General features: G+C 42.8%; 1 protein-coding gene across 1 annotated transcript in view; it reads left to right on the top strand.

The window, feature by feature from the left end:
• The window catches only part of ghrhrb (growth hormone releasing hormone receptor b), a 38,001-nt gene that overhangs the window by 2,607 nt on the left and 20,520 nt on the right, over positions 1–14,874 (top strand). The window contains exon 2 of the mRNA XM_088348982.1: positions 4,655–4,763. Coding sequence (XP_088205108.1) covers positions 4,655–4,763 — 109 coding nt within the window. The remainder of the gene's footprint in view (positions 1–4,654; positions 4,764–14,874) is intronic.

Below are 14,874 nucleotides of genomic sequence, written 5' to 3'. Positions count from 1 at the left end.
GAAAGCAGTGACAACGATCGAGACGAAGAAGGGAATGATTGCCAAATTTGAGGATGATGTATAACTGTCCGCCATTGAGGTTCAATACATTTTTCAAATTATTTTACTTTCTACCAGTAGATTATTCTTCATTACTGTCATGATTACTAACTCTGATCACCTGGAGCAATCATGTGGGCGCCTTCTGATTGGCTGGCACTTCTCTCTTAAGCACGCTGCGTCCAGAGGGCAGTGTCAGAGTGTACATTTGTAACTCTGTGTGACTCTCCTGATTTCCCGTTCGTCAAAGAACTCTGCTTACCTGTTTCTGCCTGCCTCCGATCCGACCTGTTTCCGTCCCACCCACGCTTCGGTCTCCTCTCCAGCCCCGGTAAACTCGACCTGCCTGACTTCCGCACTCCGGTTGGCTACTCGATCCGAAGCTGTCTTTCCGGCTCCGCTTCTGAGGTCTGACGGCCATCACGTCTCCCGCAAGCCCTGAACGCTTCCTTAAATAAAGAACTGAAACAAATGCTCTGGGGGTTTCCTGGTCTGTTCTGGTCTCCTGATAGAACACTCTGACCAGGAGGTCTGGGCGCAGCGCACTTAAGAGCGAAGTGCCAGCCAATCAGAAGGCGCCCGGATGATTGCTCCAGGTGATCAGAGTTAGTAATCATGACAATTACCTACATATTTAAATAATTGTCATTGTTTAGCTTTACTCATATGTGATATTTGTATACGTACACATTTCAGTAACATTATGTATTTATAGTCGTGTAGGTACATATATAGTAATATTTTGGGTATTTATAGGTGTTTAAGTCGACATTTTATTCATATTATGTCACGTAACATTGCGTAGACGATCTGTCACTTTAATTGAGAAAGAAAAGTTGTCCAACACACAAACGGACCAAAAAAAACAAAGCAGGCTCAAATGCCGGCAAAACTACAGACTAGGTATTTAACGGGATTAAACAGAACTTGCAGGTATTTCTCAGAATGTTACACCGAAGTGCAACAAAGTCCAACAAGCACAACAAGAATAAACAGGTATCAACAAGTTTTCAACAAGGGTAAACAATGATCTGGCAAGGGGCAGTTCCAAAAAGTTTAAGTTTAAGTACCCATAGGAGTAATCAGGAAAAAGCAGGTCAGCCAGTGTCAAGGGGCGGGGCCAGCTGGGCACCATGACAACCGTGCAGAACGTGACATATTATGAGCGTTTATGTTTGCTTAGTACAGGCTTCATACATATTTTGGGTCTTTGTAGTTGTTTAAGTACACTTTACATCATATCTTAAGTATGTATTGTTTATGAATATTTGGGATAGATTTTCTTATTAAGGTACACTTTTTAGAAATATTTGGGATATTTATGCTTGTTTCGGTACACATTGTGTGAATATTATGCGTATTTCCGGTCTTTTAGTAAACGCTTGATAAATATTTTGCATATTTATGGTTGTTTAAGTAGACGTTTTATTCATATTATGAGTATTTAGAGATGTTTAGTACATGTTTCTTTCATATTTTGGGAGTTGTTTAAGTACACTTTTTTCGTATTTTGGGTATGTTGTATATTCCCAACACTGCATTATTCCAATTGCAGTTTCAGTGTTTCTAGTTTGGACTTTGTCATGGTTGGTATTTGTTTCCGAATTCTCGTTTGGACGTTTTAGTTGCTTTGTGCCCACATGTTTGTTTTTACTTTGGTCCTTATTCTTTTAATATATACCGTACTTTCCACAGTATAAGGCGCACCGGGTTATAGGGCGCACCCCCAAAAAATAGTTTTTGGTCCTATATTTTCCATACATAAGGCGCACCGGATTATAAGGCGCTACAATGGGAACATCGACACAACAGTCAGATAGTTCAGTCCAACTTGTTACCCCCTTAACATTCCGAAAGCTGGCAAAAAAGCAAATACGTGTCTTAGACATTTACGGAAACAGTGTCTGTACGATGTCACCAATCACTCGAATGCATCGTTCCAAATATCATTCGGAAGGTTAAAGTCTCGGGATTCAAGAAATGCTAAACATTTCTTAGTTTCCATTTTTTTTTTTGCTGGCAACTGTGTGGACAGCAAAGTAAGAATTGGGGTTCTTTATCGTGCATATGACAATAAACACTTTGAATTGAATTTAATTTAAAAATAGACTCATCACAGAAACATCAAGATCGTTCTAAAACAAGATACCGGGAAAATATAAAGCCGCATAGCTCACCTAAGTTCTCTTGCAGCCGTCACGTTCAATAATGATACGTAACCATGGTCTTCTTACAACCGTGAGTGTAGTAAATCCAGGAGAGTCAAATATTTACAAATACAGAATAGTAAATATAGTTTCTCTATGCCGTAGTGCAACCCAACGTGTGATTCACATTCATCTTCTTCGGCCAATCGCAGGCTTTCTTTCGCCCCTTTAGCCTATGCGAGCCTGTAAATGATAAAAAGGATCCGCCCCCTTTACTTCCGAATAACTTTAGCCAATAGTGACTGATTCAAATGATGATTGACACATTGGTTAGCCAATGAAACGCCGGAATATAAATCCCAGCATACACCGCGGACGACTTCGCCTTCGGGGGAAAATCGAGTCGGCGGCTGCTTGCCTTAGTTGCAAGACTTTGCGACTTAATATTGATCCATATATAAGGCGCACTGTACTATAAGGCGCATGGTCAGCTTTTGAAAAAAATAAAGGCTTTTAGGTGCGCCTTATAGTGCGGAAAATACGGTACACATTTTATGATAAGTAGAATCTTTGGGATATTTAGAGTTGTCTAAGTGATATATCAATTGATTAAAGAAATAGAATTCAGATTGTCTACATAGGCGGTCACTTTCCTCTGGGGCCACCAGACACTGGGCCAAATCGTTTTTTCTTCCAAAAAAAAAAGAAACTTAGATAAAAATATGTCACTGTTCTCAGTAATCTACACAACATTAGATTTCAAAATAAAGTAAAAAAAATATGAAGATTTCTTGTGAATATAAAACAAATCAATATATAAACAAATACATAATTCCATGGGCTGCACAGTATACACAGTGAATATATGAATTTCATTGGCTAACTAATGTGTCAATCTTTTCAATCGGTTACTATTGGCTAAAGATACTCGGAGCTGTTTATCAATACAGCCCCTTATAGGCTAATGCGAGCTGGGGATGGATGGTCGCGGAAGTGGATTGAAATTAGAACTAAGGAGTGGTCAAAATCAAACAGATCGGGCCGAAAATAAAACAGGATCAAAACGCAGGCAAAAACGGAGATTAACAGGCCTTGGCATATCACACAGAGTATAGCAGGAGTTTCGCAGACGCTCTGCTACCAGGCGACTCACAAGACCGCGGTTAAATAGTCCGGCAGCAATCTGTCAACGCGTTTCAGCTGGTGTCAATGGGCGGGGCCAATTGGGCGCCGTGGCAACTGTGACAGAACCTGGCGCCACACGGTGGGGAACAATTGGGCGCCACGGCAACCATGACAGTAACGACTCCATGTTTGCAGGTGACTTATTGGTTAGCTGTCCTGGCTTTGTAGCTTTTGGGTATCTTGTTTCAGATTGATAGTGATGTTTCCGATTTTGAAATGGTCATAATATTTTGAATGTGGCACGATGTATTGACTGGACGTGACTGGAAGTCGGCAACTGGAGAAAACATGGCAGGAAAATATCGGAATTTATGGAGCTTGTCTAGCTGGGAGCATAGGTTTGCAAACGGTCGGACAGCTTCCTCTTGTTTAAAAAGAGTCCAATCAGTGCTCAAGACCCAATTGGGCAGTCACAGGTGCCCTGAATCAGCAATCATGACAAATAATCCCAAATATTTTTAAAAACCATTGAAAAAGAAGGAAGGAAAATAAAGAAATAAAGAAAAGAAAAAAACAACATAAAAAGAGAAAACATAAGAAAAATGGTAATTATGTCTGCTTCCTCTATGTGAGGCTTATGATATGTACAATAAATACTGTACATTTTTTCCCACCTACCAGCATTTAAAAATGCACCTGTATGACATTTTTTCTTATCATCTCATCTCATCTCATTAGCCGTACCGCTTATCCTCATTAGGGTCGCGGGTTCATGTCATGCGAACCTGTCGTGGGTTCAAATCCAGCTCCAGACTTCCTGTGCGGAGTTTGTATGTTCTCCCCGTTCTTGCGTGGGTTTCCTCCGGGCACTCCGGTTTCCTCTCACGGTCCAAAAACATGCATTTCAGGTGAATTGGCCGGTCCAAATTGTCCCTAGGTGTGAATGAGCGAATGAGTTGTCTGTCCCTGTGTCCCCTGCGATTGGCTGGCAACCAGTTCAGGGTGTCCCCTGCCCACTGCCCGATGATTGCTGAGATGGGCTCCAGCACCCCCGCGACCCTACTGAGGATAAGCGGTGCAGCTAATGAGATGAGATGATATAACGAAACACATGTACAATATAACTACATAAATAAACACGTTTGACAAAAAAATATGGTGTAAGATTATTTTGTATTCAGTTTGTAAGGGCATGGAGCCGTGGAGGTTGACAGGTATGCGTATTGCACATTATTTTGTCTTTTGGTCTTTTGGACAGAAAACTGTCATTTGACAGTCATCCTTTCGGATAAAACGCCGCTTCGATATTTCGGTGACGAGGTGTAATTTGTGTCGTTTTCTAGACGGATGCCGTTCACCCTGATTGCGCTCTTGTGCTGCAGCACATGAAAGCTCAGGAAGATTGCAGCCAGATAATCAGGCAGGAAGTGAACCGGCCTCCTTCGGGGACAGGTATGTTAACGCATGGTCTTCCTACCTCTCATGCGTAAATCAAAAAGAAACAAAATAGCTCGAACTCGGCCAGATCTACTACCTGGATCACTTTGTTCGAACCCTCAGATATTTTTAACAAAAAAAAAAAAACCTGTTTTCGGGTTATTTAAACAAAATCAAGAAGAATCAACCAATTTTATGTGCGGTGGCGGTGTCGGGAACGGAAAAACGGGTCAGTACCCGGGACAGGAGAGCATAAAAGGTGGTCGGGATCGGAAACGGGTTGAAAGCCAGGGGAGGAGAGTAGACGTGTTCAGGATCAAAAAACGGAAAACAGACGGGAGCAGAAACAGGTGGGAGTCAGGGTCGAAAAAAAGCTTTCCTAGAGTAAACTGAGGTTCGCAGACGGACTGACAAAAGAAGACAAATAGGAGTGGGTTTAAATTGGGACAGGGAGCCAATCAGAGCCTGGGGCAGTTGGCGCCAAATGAGCGGGCACAGGTGCTTCGCATCAGTAATCATGACAGTTCTAGTAATATTCTACACATGTGTTTGGAAGGACAGATCGGGTCAAATGTGACACCCAAATTTTTGACTGAGTCACTCTGGTTGATACTACATTTGTCAATATTCAGAGCAGTTTTTGAGAACAAGTCACGACATTTAGATGGACCAATAATTAACATTTCAGTCTTCTCAGAGTTGAGGCGTGAGAAGCCGAGTGACATCCATCTTTTTATCTCAGTGAGGCAGCCCTCCACATTTTCACAGTTTAGAGGTGAAGATTCCTCCATTGGAAGATATAGTTGAGTGTCATCTGCGCACCAATGGAAACTGAATAATATCATACTGTGAATAATATCACCTAATGGAGGCATGTAAATGTTGAAAAGAAGAGGGCCAAGTACTGAACCCTGCGGAACTCCACAGGTAAGACTAAAGGGCTCAGATGTCATTTCACCATACTTAATGCATCATATCTGAGAGGTAGGACCTGAACCATATGAGGACTGTTCCTGAGAGACCAATCAATTTTTCCAACTGGTCTAGTAAGATATGATGGTCCACAGTGTCAAAGGCAGCACTAAGGTCCAGCAGCAGCAAGAGTGATGAAGCGCCGGAGTCCATTGCCAGTGGAAGATCATTGGCTACCTTAATCAGGTCTGTCTCAGTAGAGTGATTAGCCCTGAATCCGGATTGCATAGATTCTAAAAGATATATTCTCAGATATAAAACCATTCATCTGCCTTGCCACAACTTTTTCAAGTACTTTAGAAAGAAACGGTAGGTTTGACACAGGTCTATAATTACATAAGCTTTCTGGATCAAAGTTAAGGTCTTTTAAGTGTAGGTTTAATAACAGCGGACTTAAAAGCCGCTGGAACAAACCCTGAGGAGAGTGATATGTTTATGATATTTAAAACTGAAGGTCCAAGGACCCCAAAAATGTCTTTAATCAGCAAAGCTGGAAGCGGGTCAAACAGGCAAGTAGTCGGTTTGGGCGTATTCAACACCTGTGTAAGATTATCAAGTGATAGATAACTAAATTGGTAAAAAAAAATCCGTGGACAGCCACCATGTCGCACATCTATCAATTTTAAGACCTTTAATACAAAAGTCAATTCCATTGAAGTTGGGAAAAAGTTTAAAATGTCAGTAAAATTAGAATAGAATGACTTGCAAACCTTTTCTAACCCATATTTAAATGAATACACCACAAAGACAAGATTATCCATGTTCAAACTCATAAACTTTATTTCCATAAGCAAATAATGATAAACTTAGAATTTTATAATTGCAACAAGTGCCAAAGTAGTTGGGAAAGGGGCTTCTTCACCATTGTGTTACATCACCTTTCCTTTTAATAACACTCAATAAACGTTTAGGAAGTGAGGAGACTAGTTGTTGAATCGTTGATAGTGGAATCCTTTCCCATTCTTGCTTTATGTACAGCTTCAGCTGTTCAACAGTCCGGGGTCTCCTTTGTCTTATTCTGCGCTTTATAATGCGCCACACATTTTCAATGGGAGACAGGTCAGGACTGCAGGCAGGCCAGTCAAGCACCCGCACCCTCTTACTACGAAGCCACGCTGTCGTGAGACGTGCAGTGTGTGGCTTGGCATTATCCTGCTGGAAGAAGCAAGGGCGCCCATGGTAAAGATTCTGTTTGGATGGCAACATACTTTGTTCCAAAACCTGAATGTACTTTTCTGCATTAATGGTGCCTTCACAGATGTGCAGGTTACCCATTCCTTGGCCACTCATGCACCCCCATACCATCACAGATGCTGGCTTTTGCACTTTGCGTGCATAACAGTCTGGGTGGTTCTGTTCTTCTTTGGACCGGAGGACACGACGTCCACAATTTCCAAACACAATTTGGAAAACTGACTCATCGGACCACAGAACACTTTTCCACTTTGTATCAGTCCATTTTAGATGGGCTCGGGCCCAGAGAACCCTGCGGCGTTTCTGGATGTTGTTGATGAATGGCTTACGCTTTGCAACATAAAGTTTTAACCCACACTTACGGATATAGCGTCGAACTGTATTGACTGACAGTGGTTTTCCAAAGTGTTCCTGAGCCCATGTGGTGATGTCCTTTACACATTGATGTCGGTTCTTAATGCAGTACCGCTTGAGGGCTCGGAGGTCACGGGCATTCAATAATGGTTTACGGCCATGCCGTTTACGCACAGTGATTTCTCCAGATTCCCTGAACCTTTTCACAATATTATGGACTGTAGATGATGATATCCCTAAATTCCTTGCAATTGTACTTTGAGGAATGTTGTTTTTAAACTGTTCAACAATTTGCTCACGCAGTTGTTCACAAAGAGGTGAACCTCGCCCCATCCTTGCATGTGAATGACTTAGCTTGTTCGGGTCTCCCTTTTTTATACCCAGTAACAACTCTCACCTGTCGCTAATTCATCTGTTCACCTGCAAATAGTTGGTTGATTTCCATTCATCCACTTTCTGAGTAGTTATTGACACCTGTCCCAACTATTTTGGCACGTGTTGCTGTCATCAAATTACAGAGTTGATGATTTTCTCCCAAAACAATAAAGTTTATGAGTGAAGACAATAAATATGTTGTCTTTGCTGTGCATTCATTTAAATATGGGTTGAAAAGAATTTGCAATTTACTTGGATCAATTTTTATTTGCAATTAACACACTTTCCCAACTTCATTGGAATTGAGTTTTGTATGTGACATATTTACATGGTCTTTAGAAATTCCTTCTTGATCCGTTGAATCTTCTTTTTAAGGAAAGCCATGAAGTATTGGGTTGAACGGGTAGATCTGGAATAATCTGTTGCCTCGTTAGCGATGCTACAATGTCGAAGAGGATTTTGGGGTTTTTCTTTTGTGCCGCAATCACCTGCGAAAAATAGGCTGATTTTGCAGCGGCAAGGGCTGCTTTATACTCTACCAAGCTGCCACACCAGGTTTGACGGAAACCTCAAGCATGCCATTTTCGTTCAGATTTCCTTGTCCAGTCTTGTATAAGCGATCTAGTTTTATCAGTAAACCAAGGCATGTGTCTTTTGGGTCGGGATTTAAGCCGTAGGGGCTCCACGGAATCCAGGGCTCCAGGCAAGGTAGCATTAAAATCATTCATGAGTAAGTCAACAGAGCCTTAATATAGAGTAAAGGACGCAACTACCCAGAAAGAAAATCAGAGAGGCCAGAAACTGTACCAGTGAAAATACTGCAGCAGCTAAATCCTTTAGTTTCTTTGATCCAACATTTAGCCAGCACCTCAAATGTAACTAAATAATGATCAAAAATAACGTTAGTACACAGTAACACATTTGAGTTTGAAACTCCTTGGGTCAGAACCAAGTCCAGTCTCCGTTTCTGGTCCGTGACAGCTTTTTTATTTGTTTTCGTGATAAAATTATTCAGTAACCCAGGTGGTGCCCCGAAAAAGGCGAGACGAGTTGGAAAAAATTCAACTCACGTCTTCACTTTAATTTGGTTAGTTGGTTAATTAATTCATTGACCACCCAAATTTGTTCACTGATAATAGTTAATATAAATACACAGAGCATGTGTTTTTTTGCGGCTACAGAAAAAAATGTATTTTTGGTCCAATATATCTCTTTCATCGTTTTGGGTTGCCGACCCCTGGGCCCGTGAGAGTTTTTGATGTTCTGGACCGTTACGATAAATCACACACTTCTTGAAAAAAATCAGTAAAGGATGAGCTCGACTAAGGCACTCTAAATAAAACGAGAGTGGTTCAATTAACTTCACCCATCTTTGGCTGTTCAAGTTAGCAAAAATGACCCAAGCTTTCCGGTCAAACTGATTTGTTCAAATGTAGAGTCGTTTTTGTCGTGTGCTCCCAGTGTAATTGTAAAAAACAAACCAAAAACCTTTTTACTTCTCGGATTTGGCCGATCTGGCTTACATAACCTCAGCAAAATCACTGTAGCATAAAATTCTCAAAAGCGGCAAATCAATCTTAGTAAAAATTTGTTTGAATCTCATACCTGTTAACCTGTACGTTTTTGCCGTACAAAGTACGTTTTTTATGCATTTTAAGACGTGTACAAAGTACAAGAAAATCTGTACGGAAAAACTCAAATTTGTCAATTATGGGTACCATCCGGTATACACCGACTATCACCAAACAGCAAATCAATCAAGTCAAACGAGTTCGCCGCGGTAGCCTCTATCTCGGTATCGTTTTTTTTTTCGTTGCAAATGAAGCAAGCGGTTTGATGCTACTAGTCAGGTCAAGTCAAGTCACATTTATTTATATAGCCCTTAATCACAAAAATGTCTCAGGGGACTGCACAGGATTACAATTACAAAATTGCACAATTACCTGATCTTAAACCACCATGCGGGCAAGGAACAACTCAAAAACCTCAGTGTGAGGAAAAAAGAGAAACCTTGAGAAAGGACCTCACATGTGGTAACTGTGCGCATGCGTCTGCCGCCTGGGGATTTCCTATCATGCATCATTCCGTGGTAGTTGTATAGTGAAAGGAAGTCCGTCTCTTTTTAGAGAACCGGCTTTTTTGGCTCAACTCATTAAAGCGAGCCGGCTCTCAAACGGCTCACTTGCTTTGATGCATTATATTACGAATGATTATGTTGTATAAAGAAGTTAAGAAAAAAAGGAAGTATAAAAGGGGAATATGAAATAAGACAGGTTTGTGGTTATCCCTTTAATCAGTATATTACCAACAATAATTTAATGCAGAAAATTAATTCATAATCTGAATAAGAAAATGTATTATTCTACTTACCGTATTTTCCGCACTATAAGGCGCACCTAAAAGCCTTTATTTTTTTCAAAAGCTGACCATGCGCCTTATAATACAGTGCGCCTTATTTATGGATCAACATTAAGTCGCAAAGTCTTCCAACTAACTTGCAGCCGCCGACTCGATTTTCAATGTGTCAATCATCATTTGAATCGATCACTATTGGCTAAAGTTATTCGGAGGTCAAGAGGGCGGATCCTTTTTATCATTTACAGGCTGGCATTGGCTTAAACGGCAAAACAAAGCCTGCAATTGGCCGAAAAAGATGAATGTGTATAGCACGTGGTTGACGGCATACAGAAAGCATTTTTTACTATACTGTACTTGTAAATATTTTATTCTCCTGGATTTACTACACTCACGGATATAAGAGGACATTGGCTGCACATTGTTATGAACACAACGCCTTCGGTGAGCTACTCTGGCTATATATTATCCCTGTATCTTGTTTCAGACTGAACTCGATGTTTCTGTGATAAGCGGTGCAGATAATGGATGGAATGGAGTGTCTATTTTTAAATTAAACTCAATTCCAAGTGTTTATTGTCATATGCACAGTAAAGTTGCGAGCGAAAAAGAAAATAGAAACTAAGGAATGGTTGGCATTTCTTGAATCCCAAGACTTTAACCTTCCGAATGATGGAACGATGCATTTGAGTGACATCCGCACGTGTTCTCGACACGTCTTTGCGTCTTTGCAAGCTTTGGGAATGTTAAGGGGGTAATAAGTTTGACTGAACTATCTGACTGTTTTGTCGACGTTCCCATTGTAGCGCCTTATAATCCGGTGCGCCTTATGTATGTCAAAAATAGGACCAAAAACTATTTTTTCGGGGTGCGCCCTATAACCCGGTGCGCCTTATAATGCGGAAAATACGGTAATTATATTTGCATGTACTGTTTCCTTCTACAGTGAACGTCCAAGCGACTTCATTTTTGAACTTTTTTATAATAAACCTCATTCATGTCGAGCAACTCAGTATCTCACAACAAAATGTTCATTAACAATATATACGATATACCGAAACACATGTACAATATAACATGTTAAACTACATAAATAAACACGTTTGAAAAAAAAAACATGGTGTAAGATTATTTTGTATTTTGTAAGGGAAAATACGACATTTTGTAAAGGCATGGAGCCCTGGAGCTTGACAGGTATGCAATCTGAACCGAAATGTGCCGGAACATCAGAAATAAATGTTGCAAGGTTGGTGCCGGCGTCAGCGGTCAACCGACAGGGAATAGGGTTTTTCTTTTTTCGGTAAGAAGATGAAACAAAGTTTGTTTTTGCAATGTGACAGCTGAGCTTCTCCTGCAGTCCCCCGTCAGTCCTATCTGCCGATTCTCCTCTCGCCTTATCACTCTTTTGTTTATTAAAGGAAAGATATTGCGGCGTATATCCCGGCGGTGCCATAATACTTGTAACCGTATTACCCCGGCACCGATGAAGAAAAATGTTTTATTGGGCCACGACGAAACCGCGAGGAGCGAGATGACTAACGCCGATCGCAGATCATCATATCAAGACTGAGATGTACATTTGATGTTTGGAAACGGTGACGGTTGTCGTGGGAATCCTACAATAAACATCACGACCGTGTGTCTATAAATGCCTAATGGTATTCATGGCATCAGTGGTTTACATCTAGCAATGACTAATCCTCCGTTTTGTTAAGGTTCTGTTTGGGGGGCAGAAACCAGAGGCAGGGGTGTTCAAAAACAAGGACAATACCGTATTTTCCGCACTATAAGGCGCACCTAAAAGCCTTCAGTTTTTTCGAAAGCTGACTATGCGCCTTATAATACAGTGCGCCTTATATATGGATCAATATTAAGTCGCAAAGTCTTGCAACTAAGGCAAGCAGCCGCCGACTCGATTTTCCCCCGAAGGCGAAGTCGTCCGCGGTGTATGCTGGGGTTTATATACCGGCGTTTCATTTCCTAACCAATGTGTCAATCATCATTTGAATCAGTCACTATTGGCTAAAGTTATTCGGAGGTAAAGGGGGCGGATCCTTTTTATCATTTACAGGCTCGCATAGGCTGAAGGGGCGAAAGAAAGCCTGCGATTGGCCGAAAAAGATGAATGTGAATCACACGTTGGGTTGCACTACGGCATAGAGAAAACATTTTTTACTATTCTGTATTTGTAAATATTTGACTCTCCTGGTTTTACTACACTCACGGTTGTAAGAAGACCATGGTTACGTATCATTATTGAACGTGATGGCTGCAAGAGAACTTAGGTGAGCTCTGCGGCTTTATATTTTCCCGGTATCTTGTTTTAGAACGATCTTGATGTTTCTGTGATGAGTCTATTTTCAAACTAGATTCAATTCAAAGTGTTTATTGTCATATGCACAGTAAAGAACCCCGTTTCCCTGCACAATAAAATTCTTACTTTGCTGTCCACACAGTTGCCAGCAAAAAAAAAAATGGAAACTAAGAAATGTTTAGCATTTCTTGAATCCCGAGACTTTAACCTTCCGAATGATATTTGGAACGATGCATTCGAGTGATTGGTGACATCGTACAGACACTGTTTCCGTAAATGTCTGAGACACGTATTTGCTTCTTTGCCAGCTTTTGGAATGTTAAGGGGTTAACAAGTTGGACTGAACTATCTGACTGTTGTGTCGATGTTCCCATTGTAGCGCCTTATAATCCGGTGCGCCTTATGTATGGAAAATATAGGACCAAAAACTATTTTTTGGGGGTGCGCCCTATAACCCGGTGCGCCTTATAGTGCGGAAAATACGGTATATATTAACAGAATAAGGACCAAAGTAAAAACAAACATGTGGGCACAAAGCAACTAAAACGTCCAAACGAGAATTCAGAAACAAATACCAACCATGACAAAGTCCAAACTAGAAACACTGAAACTGCAATTGGAATACTGCAGTGTTGGGAATTGAATATCAAAATGTACCGTTTACCAAATTGTTCGAAGAACAAGAATAGAATACATTGCTCTCCAGAATGGGCTGGTGCCCCCGAGGAGGGTGGCCCCACTTCAGCCTCCAAAGGCGTGGCAAAAGAAGGAACAGGGAGAGGCTGTGCCGGCAGACCAGCGTCGGTCAGGCTGATCGACGGGCATCGGGTCAGGCGGATTGACATGCGTCGGGTCAGGCGGATCAACGTAAGAGTCTGACTGGCCGACGGACGAGTCACGCTGCCCGACGTAAGTCGAGCTTGCAGACGGAGGAGTCAGGCTGGCAGACGGAAGAGTCAAGCTGCCCGACGTAAGAGTCGAGCTTGCAGACGGATGAGTCAGGCTGGCAGACGGAAGAGTCAAGCTGGCAGAAGGAAGAGTCGAGCTGGCAGACGGAAGAGATGGACTGGCATACGGAAGTCGGCCTGGCAGACGGAAGAGTCGGACTGGCAGACGGAAGAGTTGGGCAGGCGGACGGACGAGTCGGGCAGGCGAACGGACGAGTTGGGCAGGCGAACGGACAAGTCAGGCAGGCGAACGGCCGAGTCAGGCAAGCAGACGGGTGTGGTAGGCCGGCCGCCGGGCGTGGCGGAGAGGCCGACGTGCGCGGCGGGGAGGCAGACGGGAACCTCGGACAGATCGGCACCAACTTTTCCCGGAAACCCCATTCGAGGCACATCAATTCCCGTGGCAGGCGAGTCCGTGGGCAGAATGGGCGGGAACGGTGACAGCACGGCAGGAGAAGAGCCCCCGGGAGGCGGGGCTTCTGCCGACAGCCGACGCGACAGGAGCTCAGTCAGCTGGGCTAATTGCTCCTGCTGGCGCCGCATGTTCAGTAGATTTCGCTTGAACAGCAGTTGAAGGGCGGTGATGTCACTGGACAATCGCCAGACCTCCCCTCTGTCCTGTGCAACTGCTGCAGAGCATAGGGAGTTTCCAGCTCTCCCCAATTTGCGCTTGTCTGAGCGTTCGCTGGGTCCATTTTGTGTTCGGTGCGTACTGTCAGAGCCGTAACAGGCAACAAAACCCACTCGCGTAACGTTACTCACAGTTTTATTGGGGAAAGGAGAAAGGAGCGCACACTCGAACCGGAGATTGTTGGTCGCGGGGAGTAAGTTGCTCAGCCGCGGAAGTGGGACTTCCGTGGCGAGCGATGACGGTGTCGGGAACGAAAAATCAAACAGATCGTGGCGGGAGAAAAACAAGAGCCAAAACACAGGAAAACTGAGATTCGCAGACGCACCGACAAAATGCGACTGTCAGGACAGCGTTTAAATACTGACAGGGAGCCAATCTGTCAACGAGTCTCAGCTGGCGCCACACGGGCGGGGCTAATTGGGCGCCATAGCAACCGTGACAGAAGCTGGCGCCCACGGTCGGGGCCAATTGGGCGCCATGGCAACCGTGACACAACTGGTTTGTTCCGGTGTTACAAATCTCTAGTCCCAAACTTCCATGGCGAGCGATGACGGTGTCGGGAACGAAAAAGAGTCAAAATCAGATCGTGGCGGGAGAAAAACAAGAACCAAAACACAGGAAAAACGGAGATTCGCAGACGCACCGACAAAAGGCGACTGTCAGGACAGCGTTTAAATACTGTCAGGGAGCCAATCTGTCAACGAGTTTCAGCTGGCGCCCACGGGCGGAGCCAATTGGGCGCCATGGCAACCATAACACAACTGGTGTGTTCGGGTGTTACAAATCTTTAGTCCCAAACACTAATCTTTTTATTTATATTCAGAATTATGTAATATTCACAATAATTTGTTTGTTTGTGGGGGTGTATGTCGGATTCCCCCAGAGTTTGTTTAGCTATAATGTGGTTTGATCATGTCTTATAAATCTTCCGCCCCAACATATCTTTTTACTGGTATTTGAAATCCTTAACTATTTACAATTATT

This window comes from Urocampus carinirostris, chromosome 12 (assembly GCF_059441175.1).
Source record: "Urocampus carinirostris isolate Australia breed hairy pipefish chromosome 12, RoL_Ucar_1.0, whole genome shotgun sequence".
In the NCBI taxonomy this organism is placed as follows: domain Eukaryota; kingdom Metazoa; phylum Chordata; class Actinopteri; order Syngnathiformes; family Syngnathidae; genus Urocampus; species Urocampus carinirostris.
Note: the sequence above shows the minus strand (reverse complement) of the source record. Positions and strands in the feature narration are given on the sequence as shown.